Here is a 27,170-nt window from a genome sequence, read left to right as displayed (position 1 = left end):
GTTCGCGCATCGCATGACGTAACTGGTCACCGGAATTTGAATTCTTGTTAGCTTATAGTCCAAGCTTTATCGTCGCCCCCGTTAGGTAACATATTCCGATTCGGTTTTGTTGCACAAACTCACTTAAAAAGAGTTCCTTATAACAAATACACAGAGTGCCGGGAGGTGCCGCGGTCGGAAAATTGTTTAAACAATTTTTTTAAACAAATTCAAAAAATCAATTTTTTCACTTCGTATAACTTTTTTAGATTCTTTGGGTCATTATGAGCCAAAAATGTCTCTTGTAATTTTTCTCTAAAATTGACTGTTGTTGAGTTATACTCGATTAAGAATTATTATTATGAAAGTCAAAAAGTGACGGAATCAAAGTTGAAAGCCCCCACTACACGATCCTGAAGAAATTTAGTCACATATTTTATTACTGAGCTGACATTTTTAATTGTTAACCATGAGCACTAAGTGAGGCGGCCGTCAATGTGAGTACAAGTGAGAATGCACCATTAGACGGCCGGAAAGGTGCACTCTTTCGCATTCACATTTGACGGCCGCCTATATGCAGTTAGCGCTCATTGTTAATAATTAAAAATAACAGCTTAGTAATAAAATAATCACAAACATTTCTTCAGGATCTTGTAGGGTGGACTTTAAACTTTGATTTGGTCACATTCTAACTTTCATAGTAATAATTTTTAACCGAGTTATTAAGCCTTGAAAATGTCGATTTTTTTTTCAAATATTAAATTGCGTACTCGTATAACTCGACAAAAATAAATTTTAGAGAAAAATTACAATGGCCCAAGAGGGGATTTTTGCAGTTACTCGATCGCGTCAGATTATTACATGGGGAGAAACCTTGCACCCTGAAAATGTACCTCTACCATATATTGGCTCTTAATGCAGGGAGTTCGTTAAGGAGGGGCCGAAAAAAAAATCTATCCTTAGAAAAACTCGAAATCGTCAAATTAAGATAAGGTAAGTAAGTACTAGCAAAACAGTGTATATTTCAAAAATCTGACCATTTGAGCGAAGCGTAAGGAAATGGGTGAGTCCCAAAGTTTCACAAGAAGAAAGCGAATATTTCGCAAAATAAATGACAGATCGAAAAACTAAAAAATACGTGCTCAATATATTTCAAAAATCTATCGAATAATACCAAACATGACTTCCCACGGAGAAGGGGTTGGAGGTTACTTTAAAATCTTAAATGGGAGCCCCCATTTTTTATTGCAGATGTGAATTACTTATGTAAAAATAAGTAACTTTTATTCGAGACATTTTTTCGAATTATAGATAGATGGCGCTATAATCTAAAAAAACGATTGTTGGAAATGGAAAATTAAATCAAAAATGGAAAGTCCCCACTAAAATGGATAACTTTACTTAACTTTTTTTGGTTTTAGGACCTACTCTTCACAACCCAATAGGTCCCCATAACGCTCGAGTGACTGCATATTCAGCATACTTTGATCCCCTACCACAAGAGACCTTTTTTGCTTATAATGACCTAAAAATCTAAGAAAATTGAACGAATTGAAAAAATTAATTTTTTGAATTTGTTTAAAAAAATTGTTTAAACAATTTTCTGACCGCGGCACCTCTCGGCACCCTGTGGATTTGTTATACAGAACTTTTTTTTAGTTTGTGCAAAAAAAATCGAATCGGAATAATTTACCTAACGGGGGCGACCATACAGCCTGGACTATACAACCGCGAGCAATTCAAACTAATCGGAAATCATTCGGACATTACGAACCATTACGAACTTGGGTCTCCAGTTACGTCACGACTCCCTTCTCTTCGAGATGCGCAATATATTATTTTGTTATTTATAGTATCATGAGTACAAGTAGATACCCCGAGCAGGACATACTGGGTAGGGAATTTCATATTTACGACACGGCGCGCCGCCTGGCAAATGGCCAACGTTCTATGAATAATATACGACAAAAGCACAGGTGCTAAGTTAGTAAAGACATAAAGACGAATACAAGTAGTAAAATATGATCCTGCTTTGTTACATGACCTCTTACCTGTATAGTTAATTTCTCATAGTTCTTGAGTCTCTCTTTATCCTCTTGCCTCTTGATCTTTAATGTGTCTAATTTCTCTCCTAAATCAACTATTTGTTGACTTCTATTTTCTAACTCTTGCTGGAGCTGAAGGTTGCTTATTTTCTCATCCATTGATGTCACTGGAGTAGGAGCTGTAGTCATTGCCTGCCCGGGTGTAAACTGCGGTTTTAACGTTTCCACAAAACCAGTCTGAAAAACATATTAAATTTAAAAACATATTATTACGTTCATATATCAAGGTTTGACTATATTAACTTGTTTGAATAAGTAAGAAACGTTAGTCTAAAGAAGACTTTCAAAGTTACTGACACGTAGGCTTTGAAGCCTGTTTCTTCTTCAATATTATCCTCCTAAATTGTTTAAATTATCGCACCATCTTCTTCTTGGTCTGCTAATACTTCTTCGTCCATTTGGTGACTTATCTCGTGCTATTCGCACTATCCTATCCTCTGCCATTCTACTAATGTGTTCGTTCCACTCCTGTTTCCGTTTTGTCACCCATCCATTTACGTCTTCTAAGTTGCATGCTCTTCTTATGTTTTCGCTCCTCTCTCTGTTTAAGTAGAATAAGAAAAGTATACTCTCTGAAAAGTAGAAAAATATAAAAGTTGCTTAGAATTAGTCAGTTTATCCATTTCCGGGGTTATTTTGAACGTATATTTTTTTACCTCCGAGAAGGGGTGAAACTCACTGTTACGGTTCAAAGGTGTTTTTCTCAAAGTTCTTGTATAATTCATCATGAATATCAAGTCTTGATAAGATGTATAACAAGTTGTATAGCTATTAGGCCTATTTAATGTTTAAATAGTAACGGGAATAGTACATACCTACATTTTATTTTGATTGGGCCAAGTTCAAGGTTTCTGTCAGGTGCGAAATAGATAATTAATTTGAGGTCTTGTCTTCGTTGATTGCTTAAAGTAAAAGCATGGTTTTTTAAGAAAACCGATCAGCCTTCGATCAAAAGGCCGTATTATCACAAATTATATTTTGGATTATTCTAAAGATTACTTCAGTTTATGGAATATCGTATGGACTTAGTTTTCCGATTCCCTGTTGGATGTGGATTATAGAATCTAGTCTCTGTGAAGCCTTCGTTAGCTATATTTTTTGTACGAAGAAAAAACCACGTGTTGCCACCGCATAGATCTTCCAGAATTTGGTATATAGGCTGTGAATTATATGTATTTTAAATATTAGTTGGAGACCTTTGTCCGCTGAAGTCGCATATTTATTCCGATTTGATGTTTGCCGAAATGCAGTAATGAGGTTGTTGGATGCAACTTTTTCTATTGGTTGTTTGTAAGAATGTTGATGGTGTGAAGACGTTCAAGTTTTGAAACTAAAGGTTAGTGAAATTATTTACATCACTTATTTCGCGTAGAAAAGACTATTCTTTTTTTTATTTGAGAGACACTTCAATATCTTACTAGTCAATCTGTTCCTAAGATAGATAATATTTTATTACTTCATTAAAGTCATATCAAAATTATTATTCAACAGTTTTATTTTAAAATAATGTAAAGAGCTCTTAGGGAATTTAGGTACTTCAGTTGAAACCTCTTCGAGGTGACTTTTTATCAAGTGTTTTTCTCTTTCATTTCAAACATTGTAACGATATATTATATTGATGTTTATAATAAATAACATTTGTTTTGGTAATAAAGTTATATACACATATTTTTGGTGGCGCACTGTAATTAGATATTCCTAAAATCTACTTTGAATAAATCATTTTAGGCCAGACTAAAATGATTCCTTCTTATGTTTTCTAACCCACCCCAGAGAAGTCTCAAATCTCTATGGTCTGACTTTTATTTGTTCCTGTTTTCTTTAAGTTAACTATAGCTGTTACAGAGAAAGCGTCTTTCTTGGTAACATCACCCCCAGGGTAAAAGCACACATCGACACAATATATTTTTTTTCTTTGATATGTTAGCTATGTGTATGCCAAATTTCATGTCAATCCAAGCGGTTCTTTAAAATTCGGAAGTTTTGCAATAGTTTACCGTGAGTGAATGGACTAAATTACATAATCAAACCCCTTACCTCGACAAACGACGCCCTTTTCGGAACTTGACTTTGAGATTCATTCGGGTCTGGCTGTTTATCAACTGTCGGTGATTCTAAGTGCGTCCTACTACCGCTCAAAGACTGCCGACTACCAGACAATGACTGCCGGCTTCCTGCTAAGGAATGCCTACTGCTTGCCAATGACATTCTTGAACTAAAAACCAAGTGATTCACTTTATGTCATATGTACAAAATCATTAACTGGAGCAGTTAGTTTTAAATATAGTTAAGAATATAATGAAAAGTTTCCTTCTTGTATTTGGTCAAAATATTTTAAAAATGCTTCGATCTGTTTTACATTTATATACTTACCATTAACATAAAAGTGTATAATTCGCATAACACTAAACTAATCAAACATCTTGTTATGAAAATGTTAGTCCTGTAGCCAAGGGGAGTACAACGGCCTCCTTTATTCAGATGGCCTTACCCAAGTTTTTTTATGTATTTTGGCCCGTAGAACACGAATTTTTTGGGTAACAGTTGATCCGGATGTCGATAAGATTGTTATAAACAAAGAACTTGAGGAATTACATAACAGCAATTTCTCGTAAAACAATACATTTTTTTTATTTTTTGAGTCATTTTAAGCAAAAAATGTTCTTACAAGTTTTTTCGTAAAATGCATAGTTTTCGAGATAAACGCGGTTGAACTTTAAAAAAATCGAAAAATTGCAATTTTTGAACCCGAAAATTAAAAAAATTGCTTGATTAAAAAAGAAAATAGCAATTCTGCTTACCGTATTTAAAAGTTCAAGTCAAATTATATTGGTTTTGATTATTTGCATTTGTAAAAATTTATTTTTTTATTGTTAAACAAAGCCATAAACACATTGTGTTTCCCGTGGACAATACATGTGTTTTAATGCATGCTACGTAGAAATTGCCTCGCTTGCACTTGTACCTACTCTACCTACTCATTCGATTTTAAATGGGAGATCATTGAAAACATCACTCAAACACTATGCGTTTATAGCTCTGTTTAATAATAAAAAAATAAATTTTTAGCAATGCAAATAATTAAAACTGATATAATTTGACTTGAACTTTCAAATGAGGCAAGCAGAATTGCTTGTTTCTTGTTTAATCAAAAGTTATTCGGGGTCAAAAATTGCAATTTTTCGATTTTTTTAAAGTAAAACCGCGTTTATCTCGAAAACTATGCATCCTACGAAAAAACTTGTTAGAACATTTTTTGCTTAGAATGACCCAAAAAATGTTTTGTTTAGGGAGAAATCGCTGTTATGTAATTTCTCAAGTTCTTTTTTATAACAATCTTATCGACATCCGGATAAACTGTTACCCAAAAAATTCGTGTTCTACGGGTCAAAACAAAATACATAAAAAAAACTTGGGTAAGTCCATCTGAATAAAGGAGGCCGTTGTACCTCCCCTGGCGACAGGACTATGTACGATGCAATTCAAAAAATTATAAATAGCATACATAATAATATGCTATTCTTCTTCTTTAAATACCGTCTCCCAATCGGAGGTTGGATATCATCATCACTATCTTTACTCTATCTACCGCTTCTCTGAAAAGTTCAATGGAATTGCATTTAAACCAGTCCCTTAAATTCTTCAACCACGACACTCTCCTCCTTCCTATACTTCTTCCTCATCCTATGTTTCCCTGTATTATCAGTCTCAGCATTTCATATCGCTGTCCCCTCATTAGATGTTTCAGATATTGTAACTTTCTTATTTTTATTATTTATGAATGACTGTTAGTCCAAGAGCTGGGAGCGCATTTTGCTCGTGATAAGTAATATGGACAAACTATACGGGAATGTATAACGATTAAGGACGAACGTCACAAAAAACCCTTATAATTGTTATATTCAGCCCTGCCCACCACCCCTTTGTCCCCCACGCAGCGTTCCGCCCTGGTAATTTTGCTTAGTTACGTCATGATCTACTTATTCCCAACTTTTGGTGCACTATCTCGATCATGAGCGTCACAAAAAAACCCCTCATAATTTTTAAATTCACCCCTACCCACCACCCCTTTGACCCCCACGCAGCGTTCCGCCCCTGGAAATTTTGCTTAGTTACGTCATGATCCACTTATTCCCAAATTTTGGTGCACTATCTTGATCATGAGCGTCACAAAAAAACCCTTATAATTGTTACATTCACCCCTGCCCACCATCCCTTTGTCCCCCACGCAGCGTTCCGCCCTGGTAATTTTGCTTAGTTACGTCATGATCTACTTATTCCCAACTTTTTGTGCACTATCTCGATCATGAGCGTCATAAAAAAACCCCTCATAATTTTTAAATTCATCCCTACCCACCACCCCTTTGACCCCTACGCAGCGTTCCGCCCCTGGAGATTTTGCTTAGTTACGTCATGATTAGTGTAACCAATTCCAAATCAGTCGAACTCGGGACAAGGCTGAAAAAATACATTAAATCCGGGACTTTTTAATGAAAATTGGGCCATTTTTTGTAAATATAGAACTTTAATATTATTTTATTGATGAATTTTATGTTGACAATGATATTACAATATTGAAAATTACATTTTGGTTAGTTTTTGACGTTTCGACTTCCAATCCGGAATTCGTTCTCAAAAAAGGAAAAATTAGAAAAATCAATTGATGTTGCATAAGTTTTGGATGTGGTATTAATATTGCACTCTAGAAATTGTCTACTTTTCTTCATCCCACCAATTCAATTTGACGTGAATTATTCTTAGAAGAATAATGTATTCAAAATTTCAAAATAAAGTTTTACCAAAACGTTGAAAAATCGGATGGCCAGAAAGCCTTCTCGGGGACGCCGAGACACGACTTCGTAATTCGGGCAATGTCCCGGATTTTTCGGACTAGTTGGTTACACTAGTCATGATCCACTTATTCCCAAATTTTTGTGCACTAGGTCGATCATGAGCGTCACAAAAAAAAAACACTTATAATTTTGATATTCACTCCTGCCCGCCACCCCCTTGTCTCCCACGCAGCGATCCGCCCCTGAAGATTTTGCTTAGTTACGTAATGATCTATTTATTCCCAAATTTTGGTGAACTATCTCGATCATAAGCGCAACAAAAAAAAATAATAAAAACCGCGACTTTGACCCCTTATAACTACCCTCGTCCCCCACTCTGGTTTACGCCCGTAGGGGAAAGTCATGTACACTGATTCAACATATCCCCATATAGTTTCTCCATATTACTTATCACGAGCAAAATCCGCTTCTATCTCTCCGACTATGTAGCTTATTTATGTGTTCTTGCTTTAATGTCCAGCTTACAAGTCCATGTTGCAGTATCGAGAACAAGTAGCATTTCAGAGCTGTTAATCCTAATCTAAGGTCTTTGTTGCAGAGAACTGTTTTCATTTTGGACCAAGAGCTAGCAACGTCGGAAAAAAAATTATTTTAAGACAACTGGTTCTTTAATATATTATTCCCTATACTTCCTCAAACACCGTACCGGCCATCTGGCTGCTGATACAGGTTGCGTTCATTACTGCGCAGCACATTTGTACAGGTAAACATATCGAATTTAAAATTATTGTAAGACGAAAAATTATTTTGTCATTACTTTTTAAACATTATTAGAAATATGAACTATAATTGCCAGACATTTTTGTGGTTTAAAAAGTAATGACAAACAAATGTCTCGTCCTAAAATAATTTAAATTCAATATACAGGGTGATTGATGAGTGTGATAAAGCTCAGTAGATCCGCTATAGTAATAGATAGCAATAAAAGTTGATAACAAAAATTGTAGATAGCTTTCAGCTTTACATTACGAAATTAGTTAGAATGTTACAGGGTGTTCGATAACATAGTGGCAAACCAAACTTATGTTTTTTTAAATGGAACACCCTATATTTTATTTTATATTCGAAATTCTCTTAACTTTCCCATCACAAAAATATAAAGGTTTGTTATGTTATATAGGGCTTTTACAAAGTTATAACCAATTTTTTATGAAAAACGTAACAAGTTCAGCTGCCTGTATAAATAAAAATAAGCACAACAGCAACGGTTTATTGGTGCTATATTTTTTGTTGATTGTCAAAATTTATAAAAATGGTCGATATTGCTAATTTTCCTTATATCGAATACAGGGTGAGTCAAAACGCAAGTACATTCTTTTCTCAGAAATTTTGAATGGAACACCCTGTATTTTATATCACCATCGAAAAGTATCATTACCGTACTTTAATTCTTGTGTAATATTCCCTATCCCTAAATTTGTTAGTTTTCGAGATATTTTCATTTTTCAGAGCAAATTATTAATTAAGGTGTTCTATTTAAAATTACTGAGAAAATAATGTACTTGACTCATCCTGTATTCGATATAAAGAAAATTAGCAATATCAACCATTTTTATAAATTTTGACAATAAAAAAAAATATGGCACCAATAAACCATTGCTGTTGTGCTTATTTTTATTTATACAGGGAGCTGAACTTATTACGATTTTCGTAGAACATTGGTTATAACTTTGTAAATACCCTGTATAACATAACAAACCTTTATATTTTTGTGATGGAGAAGTTAACAGGATTTCGAATGTAAAATAAAATATAGGGTGTTCCATTTAAAAAAAACATAAGTTTGGCCTGCCACTATGATATCGAACACCCTGTAACATTCTAACTAATTTTGTAATGTGAAGCTCAAAGTTGGCTATAAGTTTTGTTATTAACTTTTATTACTATCTATTACTATAGCGGAATCTACTAAGCTTTATCACACTAATCAATCACCCTGATTTTGTATTTTACCTGTACAGCTGTGCTGCGCAGTAATGAACGCAACCTGTATCAGCAGCCAGATGGCCGGTACGGTGTTCGAGGAAGCATAGGGAACAATATATGAAAGAATTAGCTGTCTTAAAATAGTTTCTCGAAAACGTTGCTCTCTTAGCTTAGACCATTTTGACAATCGCATTTCTTGCCATTTCTATCCTGGCCCTGATTTCTGTTGTTTGATCATTATTTTCTGAAATTCGGGTAACCAGGTATTTGTAGTTATCAACCCTTTCTATCGGTACAATATCCAAATGTATGCTTGTTTATATATTTGTTTTCTTCGTTATTATCATATATTCTAGTCTTCTTCATGTTCATTTTTAGTCCATATTCTTCACAGAAACTGTTTTGTTTAGTAGTAATAGGAATTGTTCAGCAGAGCTTGCCATAATCATGGTGTCATCTGCATATCTTATGTTGTTAATAGATCTTTCTTTAATTATTTTTCCTCCACCTTCAGATAGTAGTAATGCTTCTCCAAAAATGGATTCATTACATACATTGAACAGTAATGGAGACATAACACATCCTTACCTATCTTCCCTCCTGATTTCAATTTCTGGACTGGGTTCGTTATCTATTACAATTTGTGCTCTTTGATTTCAGTAAATTGTTATTATTCTTAAGGCTCTTTTGTCTTTAGAATTCGGACTATTTTTCATGTCTTACTTTATCAAATGCTTTTTCAAAATCAACGTAACAAACATCCACATCCATATTCATATCCTCGCACCTTTGAGCTATCATATTAAATTTCTGTTTCCTAGTCCGTTTCTGAACCCAAATTGACTATCATCTGGTTCCTCTTCCAGTTTTTTATTTATACGACAATGTATTATTTTCAAGAATAATTTGACAACAATAATTATTATTTTGTTGTTATAAAAGTTATTTTTTATTTCTGCAATCTCTTTAAATCATATTGGAAACTTTTATTTCTATTTTTAAATATCACATCACATACAAGAAAAAGAGTTAATAGTAAAGTAAAACAAGTAATCACAACTTTTATAGATAAATATTTGTTTTTTTTTTGTTTTCATTGTTTTATATTTTATATCATGAGTGTCTTTTGATTAAAACTTTGAATGTAGATAATAATTGTCAAAAACAAATATTGAATAAATTTAAACAAAAAAAGTTTTTCTCAAGTAGAGTCACATAAAAAATGAATGAATCCAATGAAATGAAACATATCAGACTTTTTCAATATAATAAAAAATTTTCTATTCACAAAATTTGAAAGAATTAAGTAACCAAAGCATCGTTGATTGTTTTCTATTTGTGTTGTGATTACTTTTAGTAAAATGTACACAGAAAACATAATAAACACTACTACATAAATACAAAAAAGTAATTAGTATAAGAAAAATTAAAGTATAAACACAAATAAGGTAATATATCTACACAAGCACTTATGATTACTAGTTACAATACCTGGAAGCTGAAAGAGTAGATCCCTGAGGTGAAGTTTTTCTACGTACCCTTTATTAGAAAGCATGAAAAGATATTCAGTTACAACATGAACATAAATATTGACTTTCTGATGATTCAATATATTTATTTGCAATAAAAAGTAAACAATTATTAGGATACATGTCGAATTTATTGTAATTCGGGAAAATATTATATACCACAGAAAATTTACCCTACATATTGTTAAAACTTTAAGAAACAATAATTAAATTGTTATATATTCTGCTCTCATAAATTAACACACCAATAGAAGAAAATATATAAAAAGTGTAAACATTGGAAAAAGCAACAATACACACTAACAATTTGTCAGTAAAAAAAATGTAAAAGGAAGTAAATCCACATAAAAATACCCTTTCTAAAGTGAGTAAATTGCTGTTCCACTAATACTTGAATCAATAGTATTGTGACATCTTTGATAAATCTTAGTGAAATCGGAGGTGGTTTCGTAAATTACTCGAAAAATTCAACCTATACTGAATTTACAATCAAGATGCCGTAGAAATAAACAAACCAAGATACGTTAAATGCTACTAGGAGCACACCCGAATCATAATTTACAATGTATATATACACTTTGTAAATCCCAAATCATGATTTCCAAAGTTAATACATTGTAAACTATGATTCGAGAAAGCCCCATTTTAATTTGACAGCATGTTCTCCTGTGTCTTTTACTTTGGTTTTGCTTCTAATCCATTTGTTTGTTTTTTGTCTATAAGTCTTAACTATTTTATCCATATTGGCTTTGGTGAGTGTCCACGTCTGTGAACCATACGTCAGTATAGAGAGGGTGCACTGATCGTAAACTCTGATTTTCAAATATTGTTCTATTTTAGTGTTTCTCAAGATCCAACTCAGTTTTCCAAATCCTGTCCACGCTAACCTTATTCTTCTGGTAATTTCGGCAGTTTGATTTTCTTTGTCTTTCACAGTGGCGTGCTGGCCATATAAATGAATCGGTGCAATCACCGAGAGGCCGCGGCCTCTTAAGGCTGGTCAAATAGGTTCACAAAAAATTTTAGATGTAATTAAAAAAAATATTTTTGAAGTGAAAACTTCTTTAGGGACGTTGTGCGATTTTTGGATAGGGGAAAAAGCATTGAATTCGCGACCGTCATTGCGACCGTCATCGCTTATGCTATATATTATTTTTATATGTATATAAATTGCATAGAAGTATTTAAATTTAAAATAAATGTAAAACCTATTTTAGGATGGGGAAAAAAAGATTTATTTCGCGACCGCCATAGCGACCGTCGTCTCTTCGACGAAATAAATTTTGTACGTATCTATATATTATTATGTGTATCTATACATAAATTATCTATACATAAGTTATCTCTTCGGCGAAATAAATTTTGTACGTATATGTATTGAAGTGAAAACTTCTTTAGGGACGTTGTGCACTTTTTGGATGAGAAAAAGTATTAAATTGGCGACTGTCATTGCGACCGTCATCGCTTCGAAGAAATAAATTTTTGAAGTGGAAACTTCTTGAGGGTCGTTGTGCACATGTGCACTTCTTGGATGGGGAAAATTATTAAATTTGGATGGGGAGAAAGTAATAAATAAGCGACCGTCATCGCTTCGCCGAAATAAACATTTGAAGTAAAAACTTCTTTAGGGACGTTGTGCTCTTTTTGGATGGAAAAAAGTATTAAATTATCGACCGTCATCCCGACCGTCATCGCTTCGATGAAATAAATTCGCGAAGTGAAAACTTCTTGAGAGACGTTGTGCACTTTTTGGATGGGGGAAAAGTATTGAATTAAGGACCGTCATCGCTTCGACGAAATAAATATTTGAAGTTAAACTTCTTTAGGGACGTTGTGCACTTTTTCGATGGAAAAAAGCATTAAATTAGCGACCGTCATCGCTTCGATGAAATTAATTTTTGAAGTGGAAACTTCTTGAGGGACGTTGTGCACTTTTTGTATGGAAGAAAAGTATTGAATTAGGGCCGTAATCGCTTCGACGAAATAAATATTTGAAGTGAAAACTTCTTGAGCGACATTGTGCACTTCTTGGATGGTGAAAATGTGAAAAAGTATTGAATTTGCGACCGTCATCACTTCGCTGAAATAAATTTTGTACATATATAAATTATGTGTATGTATACATAAATAGCATAGGGCATACGCATCGCGTATGATATCGTATATGATATATGTAGGTATAGCACTTCTTTTAGGATGGGGTAAAAGCATTGAGCTTGTAATTTATATACTATAAGAAGTTTTCACTTCTGTCGGCACTCCCACGAGTGCCTTTAATTTTTTTTAATTTCTAATCGAATGTTAATTTTGCTAATAATATCTATTAATAAACATTTCAAAAAAATTAAAATTTTTTTAATTGTAAAATACAAGTTAAGTAGGTAAGTAAATAAGACCATATACATAACGCCCGTTTCATAATCAACTTAAAGTGAACATTAACTAAAGTTCCTTTAACGTTGACATTTACCCATATGAATTGCATGAATTGATAAAGGTATCAACTTAAAATTTAAAGTCCACTTTAACTGATTATGAAACCGAGCGTTAATAGACTATAAAAATAATTTATATTTTTGTTTTTTTGATTTTAGGAATAACGAATAAAATATTCTGATAAAAGAAGGTAAAATAAGGAGGGGAGGCCGCTTTTCCATAAAATCACCGGGCCGCTTGAAAAGTTCCAGCACGCCACTGGTCTTTCATTATCTGTTACAGGTAGATGTACTCGCTTACTGTTTCTAAATTTATGTTGTTCAACGTTATTTTTCTAATGTTCGGTGTATTAGTCACTATTTTTGTTTTTTCCAAGTTCATCTTAAGATCTACTTTTTCCGAAGCTTGAAATAGTTGCCTCATCATGGTCTGTAATTCTTCGACACTTGTAGCGAATATTACAATGTCGTCAGCATATCTCAAATGACTCAGTTTTCTTCCATTAACATTTATTCCTTTATCTGCCCAGGTAATGTCTTTGAACACGTCTTCCAGTCCCAGTGTGCATAGATTTGGTGAGATAACGTCTCCCTGGCGAACTCCTCTGTTGATTATTATAGCTATGGTTTTCTCATCTATTTGAATTTTCATTTTAACTTTCTTGTAAATATCATGTATGAGCATTATGTATCGGGAATCTATCCTGCAGTATTTCATAGCTCTCTCTATTGCCCAAAGTTCTATGGAGTCGATTGATGCCGATATGATGCCTTTTCATAATCAACGAAGCCAATGTATAAGTTCAAGTGATATTCATTGGCTTTCTCTATTAGTGTTCTGACTGTAAGAAGATGATCCGCTGTACTGTAACTCTTTCGGAATCCTGCCTGCTGATAGTTAACTACCGGTTGATGGCTATCAAGCTTCGATGTTAATCTATTAGTTATTACTCTCATAAACAGTTTGTACATTTGGGGCAGCAGGGAGTTTGGCCTATAGTTCTTCAGATCTCCCCTGTCAAACTGTCTTTCCAATCATCTGGGACTTCTCCTCTGTGAAGGCATTCGTTGTAAAGATTTTTCAATTCTTCGAGAAGTGAGCTATTAGCAAAACAAAAAAAAAAAAGGAAAAATCATGTGGATCAGAGGGGGTGTATCAAGAAAGTCTGAAACTGAAAGAAATATATCCTTGAAAATAATATCTATTGAGAAATGAATGTTTGTCAAAATTTATACTTCCGGTATAAATGGAATGAGTATAAATGGAATTCATACAATGGTGGTTATGATGGAATACAGGCTGATAAATTATCGTTAACATGTTGGAGAATAGTTTAAAAATACTAGTGTAAATATTAGTATTGCTCAGGCACAATATAAGTGTCTATCATTACCAATATATTGTCCAATTGTTATAATCTATTGCTAGTAAAACCATTTACAAATAAGCGCAGTTACAGTAAGTCTTATTTCTATTCTTAAAGCAGCTAAAAAAACTTAGGAACTCAAAGAATTATATACAGATAGAAGATAGCTATTGAAAATAAGTGAAACATAATTATTGAAAGCACTGAATGATGTGTTAACTTCTTAGAACAATTTAATTTAACTATAAAGTCAATACTAATGTTACCTACTATAAATGAGTGCTAAATAGTTTGTACATGTACTTGGACAATTTGTTAGTGACCTTTTGTTAATCCCTTTAAATGATACTTACGTAGTAATTTTTGGTTTCATGTTTGGCCTGTGTGTTAGCGTTGAGATGCATGAAAAAGATATAAACAGGGTGAATGGAATAAAAAAAATGTTTGAGTAAACAAAAAAAAAATGTAAATCATGCATGGAAAAACTGAAAATATGTAAAATAAAAATCTAAGGTGCTCGGTAAAAAAGATGTCAAAAATGATCAAAATATTATTTGTGCCAAAAAGGACTATAAAGGACTGTATCTTTAGCTTGGTATCAAGTCAATATGGTAATATAAAATAAATAAAATTATTTGACCTTAGTTTAAATAAAATTATCGTTTTTTGCTTCTCCTGAAAATTGACTAAATTGACATACTTCTTTCACCGAGAACCCTAGAAATAATAGGTATACCATTACCAGATGGTAAGATATTTTATGAGAATATCTTTTATGAATATCTTAATTTTGGAAATGACTGACATTATACTCCTTTGAGTTTTGTTGTCATAGTTTTCTGATGAAGTAAAATTCTTTCAACAACCTGTTATCTAACCTTTGCAACATAGTTAAAATATTTTACTACTGTCTTTCTTGTCATTATTGTTGTTTCTCGCAGATTTTTTTGGGTAGACGTAAATATAAGGTATTTTCAAAATTGTATTACTTGTTATCTAATTTTATTAATTATTTACTTGAAGAGTTTGTCTTCTTTCTCTTTAAGTTTCATCTTCTATTGAAGGTATCATCATGGTCTCTTCTCAACCTTGTCAGTGATTTCAATATAGATTAGATATAATTTTCATATCATGACTGTCAACATTTTTGACTTTTAATATATTATCTACAATCTTTTTATATCAAACCTGATCAAATGCTTTTTCAAAGTCTACAAAACATAAGTACATGTCCTGATTCATGCCCAGGCACCTTTGGGCCAGCACATTCCAGCCGAACAAAGCATCTCTTGTGGCCATACCACTTCTAAAGCCAAATTGTGTGTAAATTTTATATTCAAGAGTTTGAACTATTCTGTGTATTCTTTTCAAAAGTGTCTGACACATTAAAGCTATTGGTCTGTGATCTGAGCAGGTTGTTCCACTTGACTTTTTGGGAATTGCTACAAAGGTTGATTGCAGCCATTGTCTGGGGATTCTGGCAGTCTGATATATTGATTAAGATTTCAACCATTGCATCATTAACATCTTCATCAATGAGTTTTAATAATTCAATGAGTACATCATCTGGTCCAGAAGCTTTGCCATCTTTTGTATTTTTGATGGCATAGATGACTTTTTCTCGCAATATCGGTGGTTCGGTATCCTCTGTGGTTTGTAATGACAGTAGTTCTTCTCTCTCATTGTGAAATAGTTGTTCTAGACAAGGCGAAAACGGCGGGTTCGTTGGAAAAATATTTCCATGAGATTTTTTTGCATAATTACATTCGTGAGATATCCCAGAATAAGGTTCAAGAAGTCACCCACGTGAAAAGTGGGCCAAATTTTTTTTAACAATTTTTTTTTAATCAAATTGCAAAAATCAATATTTTTGGCCCAGACAATTTTTTTGTAGATTTTTGGACCATTCTGGATAAAAAAGGTCTCTTATAATTTTTCTCTAACGTTGATCGTTTTCGAGTTATAAGCAATTTAAAAATTGAAAAAAACGAAAAATGGCGATTTTCAAGGCTTAATAACTCGGTCAAAAGTTATTATTATGAAAGTCAGAAAGTGACTAAATCAAAGTTTAATGCTCCCCATACAAGATCCTGAAAAAATTTTTGTCATTATTTTATTACTAAGCTGTTATTTTTAAGTAATAATATTGAGCGCCATGTACGTGGTAACCGGCCGTAAATGTTGAGTGCGAGAGAGATGCCACTCCGGCAGTCCAATTGTGCATCTTACTTACACTCACATTTACGGCTACCACGTGCATGGCGCTCATTATTATTACTTAAAAATAACAGCTTAGTAATAAAATAATGACAAAAATTTCTTCAGGATCTTGTAGGAAGGGCATTAAACTTTGATTTAGTCACTTTCTGATTTTTATAATAATAACTTTTAATAACCGAGTTATTAAGCCTCGAAAATCGCCATTTTTCGTTTTTTTTTTCAATTTTAAATTGCTTATAACTCGAAAACGATCAACTTTAGAGAAAAATTATGATAGAGCTTTTTTATCCAGAATGGTCCAAAAAACCTAAAAAAAAATTATCCGAGCCAAAAACATTGATTTTTGCAATTTGATTAAAAAAAAATTGTTCAAAAAAATTGAACCAGTTTTCACGTGGCCGACTTCTTGAACCTTATTCTGGGATGTCTCACGAAAGATCTCATGCAAATATTTTTCCCAACGGACCCGCCGTTTTCGCCTTGTCTATTCTCCTTAACATTAGTAATAATATTCCCTTTATTATTTTTAAGGATATTTGTTTTTACGCTATTTCTAGAACCTGTCACTTCTTTTTTTGTGTAAATTGAAGCTATTGTACTTTTTATCCAGATCTTCTATATCCTTGCATCTGTTGGAGAGCCAACTCTCTTTTGCCTCTTGATTTTGTTCTGGAGATTTCCTGAATATCTTTGTATTTATTCAGGTCTTTTGCTTCATATTTTCTTCAGTCTTCCATAAGTTCAATAATCTCTACTGTCATCCAAGGTTCCCTTTATTATCCAAGTGATTTTCCAACTGACACTAGGGCATGTTGAATTTTTTTCCATTTATGGTCACTAGTTAGAGTTTCCACATTATCTTCTTTGACTTTCTTTGGTTCTTGTTTATTTTAAATTTCGTTTCCACATATGTGTTGTTTTGTATGAGTAGCCTGGTATCTATGATTTTCTTGGAGCTAGAGCTCTTTACAGTCTTTAGTTTCATTCTCATAGACAAAACAACTGGGTTTTGTGAACATAGGAGATGTCCGCTCCTGGATATGTTTTGGATGATATAGAGTTACAGCTTCATTTCTTTGTTTCAACTTTCTTTTCTTGGCAGTTTATTATTGTTCAGATCTTTTTTAATACTTATCCTACCTGGTCTAAATATCATCATCCATTTTATGCTGGGCATGCTGAATTTTCTTTCCATTTATGGTCACTAGTTAGAGTTTCCACATTATCTTCTTTGACTTTCTTTGGTTCTGGTTTATTTTAAATTTCGTTTCCACATATGTGTTGTTTTGTATGAGTAGCCTGGTATCTATGATTATTTTCTTGGAGCTAGAGCTCTTTACAGTCTTTAGTTTCATTCTCATAGGCAAAACAACTGGGTTATGATCATAGGAGATGTCCGCTCCTCGATACGTTTTGGATGATATTATAGAGTTACAGCTTCATTTCTTTCTTTCAACTTTCTTCTCTTGGCAGTTTATTATTGTTCAGATCTTTTTTAATACTTATCCTACCTGGTGTAAATATCATCCATTTTATCTTACAACTAAACACAACACAATGATTATCCAGTTTCAGTTTATAAAATTGTGAATAAACAGAAAGTGATTGAAGCAAATTCAATAGTGCTGAAGTTATATACAAGTTAAACATAAATCTTACATGCTTTGTCTACTTCTAGCAATTTTAGATGGTGGCGGCTCTCTTGCAGGCACAGGTTTTCCATGTTGATCCAATGCTACCACTTGATTTTCTTTAACAAACATTCCGTAATTTTCTTCACACTAAAAGTAACAAGTAAGTAGTTAAGGCACTAGTACACTTTAAAAGACCAAAAATAAGCATGTTTTCAAGATTTTTTTCAGAACCTTTATTAAAAATGAACACAAAAATTTTTACATTTTAATATCTTACTCTTAGACAATACAAAAAATATATATTTTTTCATTTATGATCGTACACTAATATTGTAGAGGGCGCCAAAGTCGAGGCCTCGAAAAAAAGTAGTTCCGATGGCGGACAGTTAATCTCAGGATTGGGATCTCTGAAATAAAAAATCGTACAGCATTTGAAAAAGGAAGGTTTCTTACGTGACAATTTACCACCGTTAGTGAAAAATTCCGCAAAAAAAAAGATTTTACGGAAATTTGAAAAACATTTGTGAAAAAACCTCATTTTTTAATGGTTAAAAAATATTTATTTTTTTATTTTTTGGTCAAATTGTGGTAAATTGTCACGTAATCCTTTTTCAAATGCAGTTCGATCTTTTTTGTTGGCGGACAGTTAATCCTGAGATTAACTGTCCGCCATCATTTTTCGAGGCCTCGACTGTTGCGCCCTCTACAATACTAGTGTAGGTACGTGCACAAATGAAAATAGATACATTTTTTTGTACTCTCTAAGAGTTAGATATTAATATGTAAAAAGTTTTATGTTCATTTTTAATAAAGATTCTGAGAAAAAAAGTCTGTAAAAAATTATTATTTTTGGTCTTCTAAAGTGTACTAGTACCCTAAAGAAATCGTGAAGTATAATTGTTAATAAATACAGTTTGTCAAAACTAGGAACAATTTTGACAAACTGTACTTACCTATATTGCTTCAAGCAATCAAGAAAAAAACTAGAAAAGTAATATACAAAACCCTGAGTAATAAAGCTTCAATCTTAAAATTGAAGTATTTATTGGCTTGTTAAACTGAAACTAGATTCAAAAGCAGTAAAGGACTTATACTGCTTAGATTGCTGAATTTTTTAATAAATAGCATAAAAAATCAATATGATAGATTGCAAACATTCCCTAAACAGTTTATGCTTTTATCATCAAGATAAGATGGGATATAGGTACTTAAATGGAGTTCCAATTAACAACATTAGATATGTGGATGACACTGTCAACTTAGCCGAAGTTTATGAGAATATAGAAAACTCAAAGAAATAACGAGAATCTTCTAATAAACTGAACCAATGTTGAACAAGTGGAGAAATGCATATCTTGGAACAGTGATTAACTCCACAAATGATTACTTCCAGGATATCAAAATCAGAATAGAAAAAGCTAGAGCAAATTTTAACATAATTAGAAGAGTGCTCTGCACAAGAGATTTAAAGTTGGAGCTAAGAATTCAGTTGGCTAATGGAAGCTTGGACCTTGAATGCAACATAAATGAAAAAACTGGAATCATCCTAGTTATGGGTGTATATAGAAGGATTCTGAAAATATCATAGACATAATAAATCAACTACAAAGAGGTTCTCAGAAAGATGAATAAAGAAATGGAAATCTTAAATACAATCCAAACAAGAACATTGGAATATCTCTGCCATATTACATGTAGAGAGGGACAGCTTGCTCCAGCTGATTATATAAGGAGAGATCCAAGGAAAACGCTACGTAAGCCGAGGGAATGGTACAGATGTACATCAAATGAACTTTTCAGAAGAGCCATTTTATAAGTCCGAATAGCTATGATGATTGCTGACCTCAGTTGAGAAGATGGCACTCGAAGGAGCAGATCAAGATATGTGAGTGAGTAATTTGTTATTTAATACCATTCACTTGTAAAAATATATGTCTATAATAATATTATGGACGGCCTCAGTGCAAAAGGTAACAAGTCAAATTTCCTGGTTTTGAGGAAACGAAAACAACGGTTCTTGGGATTTTTTCGAATAAATTTTTAAATTTTTTCAGAAAACAATACAAAATAGTGGATTTTATTGAACTTTAAAAAATTTTATAGTTGGACTTTTAATTTAATTAAATTTTTCGACTTATTACAAAATGCACAATATTTTCCTTACTTGTTACCATTGACACAGACTTACTCAGGTACTATTTCTTTTTTTCAGCAACTTTAAGGCACAAAAATACTAAATTTATTATAAAATGACTTTATGTACTTTTAATGATTGGAAACAAGTCAACCAGGCAGTGATTATGGTGATAAATTCAAATACTGCCCTGAAGATAATAAGTCCACTTATTTCCTTTTGCACAAGTTAAATTTTTCATATTTAACTTGTTACATTCTACACATAAAAAATGTAGCCTTTCAGTGGTAGTTGACTTGTTTCTCTTTGCACAGAGCTAGACATTGGTAAAACAATGAATATCACATGATAAAAAAATCCGAAAAATGACTTGATACCTTTTGCACTGAGGCCGTCCATATATAGTGCAATTTAAATGTATTTGGGATACATATATTGGGATTTTTTAAATTATGTTCAAAGTAAAAAGACTGCCTAATTTGGGCACATATTACAAGGAGAACACTACACTTTTCAGCAACTGATACTAGAAGGAAAAATAGAGGGTAAGAGGGGTCTGGAACGTAAAAAGATGTCATAGCTGTGTAATGGACCAATCGCCAATGGACAGGACTATGAAACAGGGCTATGAAATGCTTCGCAATGCTGCTAAAAACAGAATTTTGAAGCCTGACTAACTAACATCTCACCTGACAAGACAATGTAATGTGGATGCCTACTCAGAAATGCACGGCACCTTAAGAAGAAGAAGAAATCTGCGGTGCTAAGGTAAAACCCGATATGTCAAAAAACGTGATTTTGCAGCAGAGTTTAAAAGTTCGCTGCGTCGTTGTAATAGTGGACATATCTAATAATATGGCTTAACAATAAATATTAATGAATATACTAGAATAACTAGATCAGCAACTTGTTTAGATAACATCTTAACAAGCATAGACAGTGGGATAATTGGTTGTGGAATTGTGGACCCATGTATCTCTGATCATCTTGCTCAATTTATTAACTTAAAAATAAAATCTGAAAAAAATCATAGTACAAATACATACACAAAACGTATAACGAGTAATGGCATACTGAAGTTAAAACATTCGTTAAATAACGTTGACTGGTCCTTAGCCATTTCTCTCAAAACAGCAACAGAATTAGCTCAATTTATTACTGAAATGTATCAAAAGTTAACTGAAATCAATTTTCCATTAAAAAAATTGCGAACTCATAGTAAAGCTCCAATTTCTTGGTTTGATGATGAATTAAAACTTATGCGAGAAAATCTTCCCACGGTCAAGGTAATTGCTGACGTTACAAAAGATTATAGTGAATATAATACGTTTAAGAAGCATTATAGATCAACAATATCATTAAAGAAAAAACTAGCTTATGGGTATTTCTTTTCAAATTCTGAAAATACATCTCGTGACTGTTGGAAAGTTATAAACTATCACAGAAATAAAGTTCAAAATAAAAAAGTTTGTCCTAGTACGATCTCATCAAACGATTTCAATAATTACTTTACTTCAGTAGCTAAAAATATTAGAGATTCTTTTAGTTCTACAAATGAAAATGTGGCTATAGATATTTTGAAAGATGTACGCTCTCCTTGCCACTCTTTATTTTTACTACCTGTTACTGATATTGAGATCAGAAATGTTTTGCGTGGCTTGAAAAATTCACATTGTACAGATTTTTATTTCTTGAACAAAAAAATAATTGTCGAAACTATTGATATTGTTATTGACAAATTAGTTTTACTTTATAATAATTGCCTTACTGAGGGGATTTTCCCAGATGTACTAAAAGTAACAAAAGTGTTACCACTATTCAAAAAGGGGTCTTTAGATGAAATTGGAAATTATCGTCCCATCTCTATCATTCCCATTTTCGGTAAAATTTTTGAAAGCATTCTTAATACTCATTTGATAGAATATCTAGATAAACACAAAATACTTCACTGTAATCAATATGGCTTTAGAAAAAAGTGCAGCACTACACAAGCTATACAGAAAATTGTGAGAGATATAGTCGACGGCTTGGAGGAGGGTCATTTCGTGTCTTTGACATTGTGTGATTTATCCAAAGCTTTTGACTGTGTTTCGCATAAGTTACTGTTGGAAAAAATGCATAAATATGGTATAAGAGGAAACACCCTCAATCTATTTACATCTTATTTAACAAATAGAAAACAGGCAGTTTTTCTTAATAATAGCTTTTCTGATTTGAACACGGTCGAATACGGTGTTCCTCAAGGTTCAATACTAGGACCCACTTTGTTTCTTATTTATCTTAACGATCTATTTCACTACACTTTTCCCATAAAATGTGTGTGCTTTGCAGATGATACCACTCTCATAAATACTGACATTAATCAACATAATTTGAAAATTAAAATAGATAGTGATACTCAGAAAGCAAAAAACTGGTTTTTGCATTATGGTCTGAAGCTAACTGAAGACAAAAATCAGAATTTGATGTTTAGTTCTGATCGGAAGTGTGTCTTAGGAAATAGTGTTAAACTCTAAGGAATTTTTCTAGATGATAATTTGGACTGGAGTGCTCATACAGACTACTTAAGTTCTAAACTTGCTACAACTATATTTTTGATACGCAACTTAGTTTTTATGATCCCTAAATGTACCCTTATAATGATCTACTTTGCACTGTTCCATAGCCATTTAAATTACGGAATAACTATTTGGGGTGGCTCTTGTCACGCAGCCAGAATTTTTAAATTACAAAAGAAAGTAGTGAGGATACTTGCAGGAGCAGAGTATAGGGAACACTGTAAACCTTTATTTCAGGAGTTAGGTATTATGTCACTGCCTTCACTCTATATATATGAGACGCTGATTGAAATTCATTCCAACAAAAGTAAGTTTAACATAAACTCCAACTTCCATGATCATCATACAAGATCGAGAGATGCTATTAGAGCACAACGTTTTAGGTTGACGAAAAGTATAAAAAACTCGACTGATGTTAGTTTGTACAATTTTTTGCCAGATTTCACATTTTTTAAAACATTGTTTTTACACAAAGACAGATTACTTAGGTACCGCTTATATAATATAATAGTACTAGTTTCGTCAGGGTTTTTTTACCGATCATGACGATATTAATTTCATGCTTTTATGTTTATTTAATGTTTTTACGTTTTTACATAGTGTGTTAAATTGTTTAAATTTGTTAGTACCTGTTTGTATGTCTTTTCATTATAATTTATAATATTTATCTTTTAAATTTTGTCCAAGTTTTATAATGTACGTACTCTTTTGACTTGTCAAAAACAAAAGAAATTTTGTATATTTGATTCAATAAATTCTATTCTATTCTATCAGAAGCTAATTTTATCATACTGGTTACATGGATGAGTTTAGCCATGTAGGGCTTTGTCATCATATTCTTTATCGCTCAATGTACACTTCACGCCATAAAAAACTGGTACAACTCTTATAACCGAAAATCGTGTTTTTCAAGTTGTGCAAGTTGGTCTTGTCAAATGTGTCATGCTAATTTCTAGGGCATCGTTGTCAGTTCAACGAAAATATTATTGAACTCTTGAGCCAGCTGTCGGACAGACCAACCATCTATTTTAGAAATTATTCTCGTTTTATCACACTTACTTAATTAAGGCGGCATCGTTAAAAATTTACTTTGACCAACTTGTCAAATCTGACTGATGTTATGTAATTAAATAAGTCATCGAGGACTGGACCTATTGCTTTTTATTATGTTTACTCGTTTAATTTTTCAGTTATAAGTGGATTTTTTAAGATTAACAATGCTCTCTCTGGTTATTAAATTTATTAGATACGGTTTTTTGATGATAAAAATAATACCTATCTAAAAACTTTATACATTTTTGAACGTTATTTTTTTTATTTAGATCTAGTGAAATTCCGTTATCTGTAATGGCAACAACGAAGTGATTCATGAACCATTGTGTCAAGTCTGAAGATAGGTTTACACTGGGAAAAAAAAGTGTTTTTTATGACGGGAAGTGTACATATATTAGCATTAAAAACGAAAAATCGATAATTTTTGACATATCGGGTTTTGCCTTAGTATCACAGAAATGTATTTGAGTATAATAATTATCTAACTGTCATAATGTACAATAGTCCACAGTACATCTACCTTTTTGTAAGATGATTCATCATCAACTAGCCTATATTTGTCCACTGCTGAACGTAGGCCCCCCGTAAAAATTTTCACCTATTTCTATCTTGAGCTTCTTGCATCCAATTTGTGGTGATGCGCTTGATATCATCTGCCTTGGTCGCCATTCCAGAATCTTTTTGGTCCATCTGTCATCCGTCAGTCTGGCAACATGTCCTGCCCAAGCCCATTTAGCCATGGCTATTCTTTCAAATGCCTCCGTGACTCCTGTTCTTCTTCTTATTTCTAGGTTTGGTACTTTATCTCTGATGGTAATACCTAACATTGATCTTTCCATAGCGCGCTGTGTAACTCTTATTTTATTTATTGTTCTTTTTGTCAGAGTTAGTGTTTCTGCACCATATGTAAGAACCGGCAAAACACACTGGTCAAAAACCTTTCTTTTTAAACAAACTGGAATATTAGACTTGAAAATGTTATTTAATCTACCGAAGGCAGCCCATGTGAGACCTATCCTTCTTTGTATTTCAGTTGTCTGGTTATCTCGGCCTAAGCGAATATCATGCCCTAGATATTTGTAAGCTATTACTTGGTCGATGCTATGACTCTCAATCTGAATTTTATCGCTGACTACGAGGTTGGTCATAAATTTTGTCTTTGAGGTGTTAATTTTAAGACCAATTGTTTTTGACACTTTATAGAGCGTGTGCAGCATTTTTGTAGCTTTATCAACTCTATCAGATATTAAAACGATGTCATCGGCAAATCTTAGGTGGTTCAGATCCTCTCCGTTTATATTGATTCCCATATTATCCTCTCCTTCCATTTGCTTGAACATATATTCAAGAACAGCTGTAAACAATTTCGGGGAGATAGTACCACCCTGTCTAATTCCACGTTCTATTCTAAATTTCTTGGTATCTTCATGAAGTCGAACACAAGCTGTACCAGTTTCGTAGATACTTTTAATCAAGGCGATATATCGGTAGTCAATGCGGCAGTCCGCCAATGCTCGAAGTATTTTATGATGATCTATAGTATCGAACGCCTTTTCATAATCCACGAATATAAAAAAGATAGGCTTGTTATACTCTGTGCACTTTTCTATTAGCGTTTTTATAACTTGTAGATGATCGTTTGTTCCGTATCTGGAGCGGAACCCAGCCTGTTCACAAGGTTGGTAACTATCCAGTTTGTTCACAAGCCGTTTTGTTATTATCTTCATGAATAGTTTGTATGTATACTTCATCTAATTTACTAACCGTTGCACGTCATCCGCGTCATAGCCTGTGCTGGTCCTAGTCATAGTACACTGGAATTACAGCCACTAGACATATTTTATTATATACGCGTAGAAATATTATATGAAGATTTCTATTAATGTTAACCTAAAGAAATTCACAATAATATGTTTCATTTAATTTATATAAATGGATTATGTTTTGGCCTCATTAAATTTATTTCATTCGAAGTACCTGGCCTATTTTCTTGCCCAGATATTGTACTAAATTTTTTGTTTTCTCTTTAATTACCTTTCGTTAGTACTAACTAGTCGTGGTCGTCAGTAAGTAAGAACAAATTGAATTGTTAAGTCGTTTCCTGTAGTTATCAAGTGTCGCCAAAAAACGCCGGTTTCAGTTATAGTAAAAAATAAATTAACCCTTTCTCCCTCCTTCCTTCACCTTACTAATAACTGAAGACTTCTCGACCTACCAGTTAAAATAAGGTAAGAATTTTTTTGTTATTATTTCCATACAGTCCGCTTTAAATTCGATTGCGTAATAGACCAGCATAGCCCAATCGCCACCCCATAAGTTTGGTCCTTCGAGCCGGATCGTCTTGAATCAATTTCGTTGTTGCTTTGCCGGTTCAAGATCTGATCTATCGTATTTTTCGCATTGGATAAATTTATTTAAAATTATAATTGTAATCGGTATAGTATATTTGTCGTGTTAAAATCTAATTAAATCGTAGTGTACCCTTTTTTTGTCGTGTATCGAAAAACCTTGTTCTTCGGTCGACTATAGTTGGAACATTGAATTCGTGTTTTTGCTTCTGAACCCATCGCTTAGTGAAATCGATTTTGATTAAGTAAATATATTTGATTTGGATATTTTGCAAACCTAAAAATAATTTGTTTGGATTTAGTTTAATAAAATTTTAGTAATTGTTGAAAAAATATATACACCTAACTACTATTCTTGACATATTTTGGGTTTTGTTCCATTTTATTTCTTCATCATTGATAATTTTTTGAAAGAATTTCAATATTTATTATTAAACATGCCTAAAAGTCAAAACGAACTAAAATTGGAGCGATTATGCTCTAAACGTGAAACTATCTTTCGTAGGGCTCAATTATGTTACGATGCCGGGTCGGCCTTAGAAAAAGATCCAGAAAATGCCTCAAAAATGCGTAACTTTGCAGTTAGATATAGTACTTTCGAAAAAACTCTATCAGAATATGAGGAAATTGTTCAAGATATCGTTATATTAAAACAAGAGATGGAGCCAGATGCTGGCGTTGCATACCATACGCATTTAGATGCATTTTATGATCTCTACTCCAATATTGAATATTTAGCTTCATTATTAATAAATAAACCTGCTGTTTTGAGTAATAATCCCAATAGTACTAATAATTCTACTATTAAAATGCCCAAATTTGAATTAGTTAAGTTTGATGGTGAAGATATATCTCTGTGGCCTGTTTTCTATGAAAATTTCAAACAATTTGTTCATAACAAAATAGAATATCCCAAGTCCGATAAGCTACAGTATTTGTTGAGTTGTATTTCCGGGAAAGCCTTGAAAAGCTGTAGCTCAATAGAACCCATTCCTAATAATTATGACATTATTTGGAATATGCTTGTTG

At 32.8% G+C, this 27,170-nt stretch overlaps 1 protein-coding gene across 3 annotated transcripts in view; it reads right to left on the bottom strand.

Moving 5' to 3' along the window:
• The window catches only part of LOC114336649 (dynactin subunit 1), a 102,529-nt gene that overhangs the window by 61,983 nt on the left and 13,376 nt on the right, over positions 1–27,170 (bottom strand). Inside the window, exons 2-6 of one of the 3 annotated variants that reach the window (XM_050650524.1) lie at positions 18,074–18,195; positions 14,548–14,574; positions 10,355–10,402; positions 4,122–4,299; positions 2,031–2,261 (exon numbers count right to left, since the gene is read on the bottom strand). In XM_050650524.1, the coding sequence (XP_050506481.1) occupies positions 2,031–2,261; positions 4,122–4,299; positions 10,355–10,402; positions 14,548–14,574; positions 18,074–18,195 (606 nt within the window). The remainder of the gene's footprint in view (positions 1–2,030; positions 2,262–4,121; positions 4,300–10,354; positions 10,403–14,547; positions 14,575–18,073; positions 18,196–27,170) is intronic. The other 2 variants (XM_050650525.1, XM_050650526.1) reach the window with 2 other exon arrangements.

This window comes from Diabrotica virgifera, chromosome 5 (genome assembly GCF_917563875.1).
Source record: "Diabrotica virgifera virgifera chromosome 5, PGI_DIABVI_V3a".
Lineage (NCBI taxonomy): Eukaryota > Metazoa > Arthropoda > Insecta > Coleoptera > Chrysomelidae > Diabrotica > Diabrotica virgifera.
This window is presented reverse-complemented; position numbering and strand designations above follow the sequence as displayed.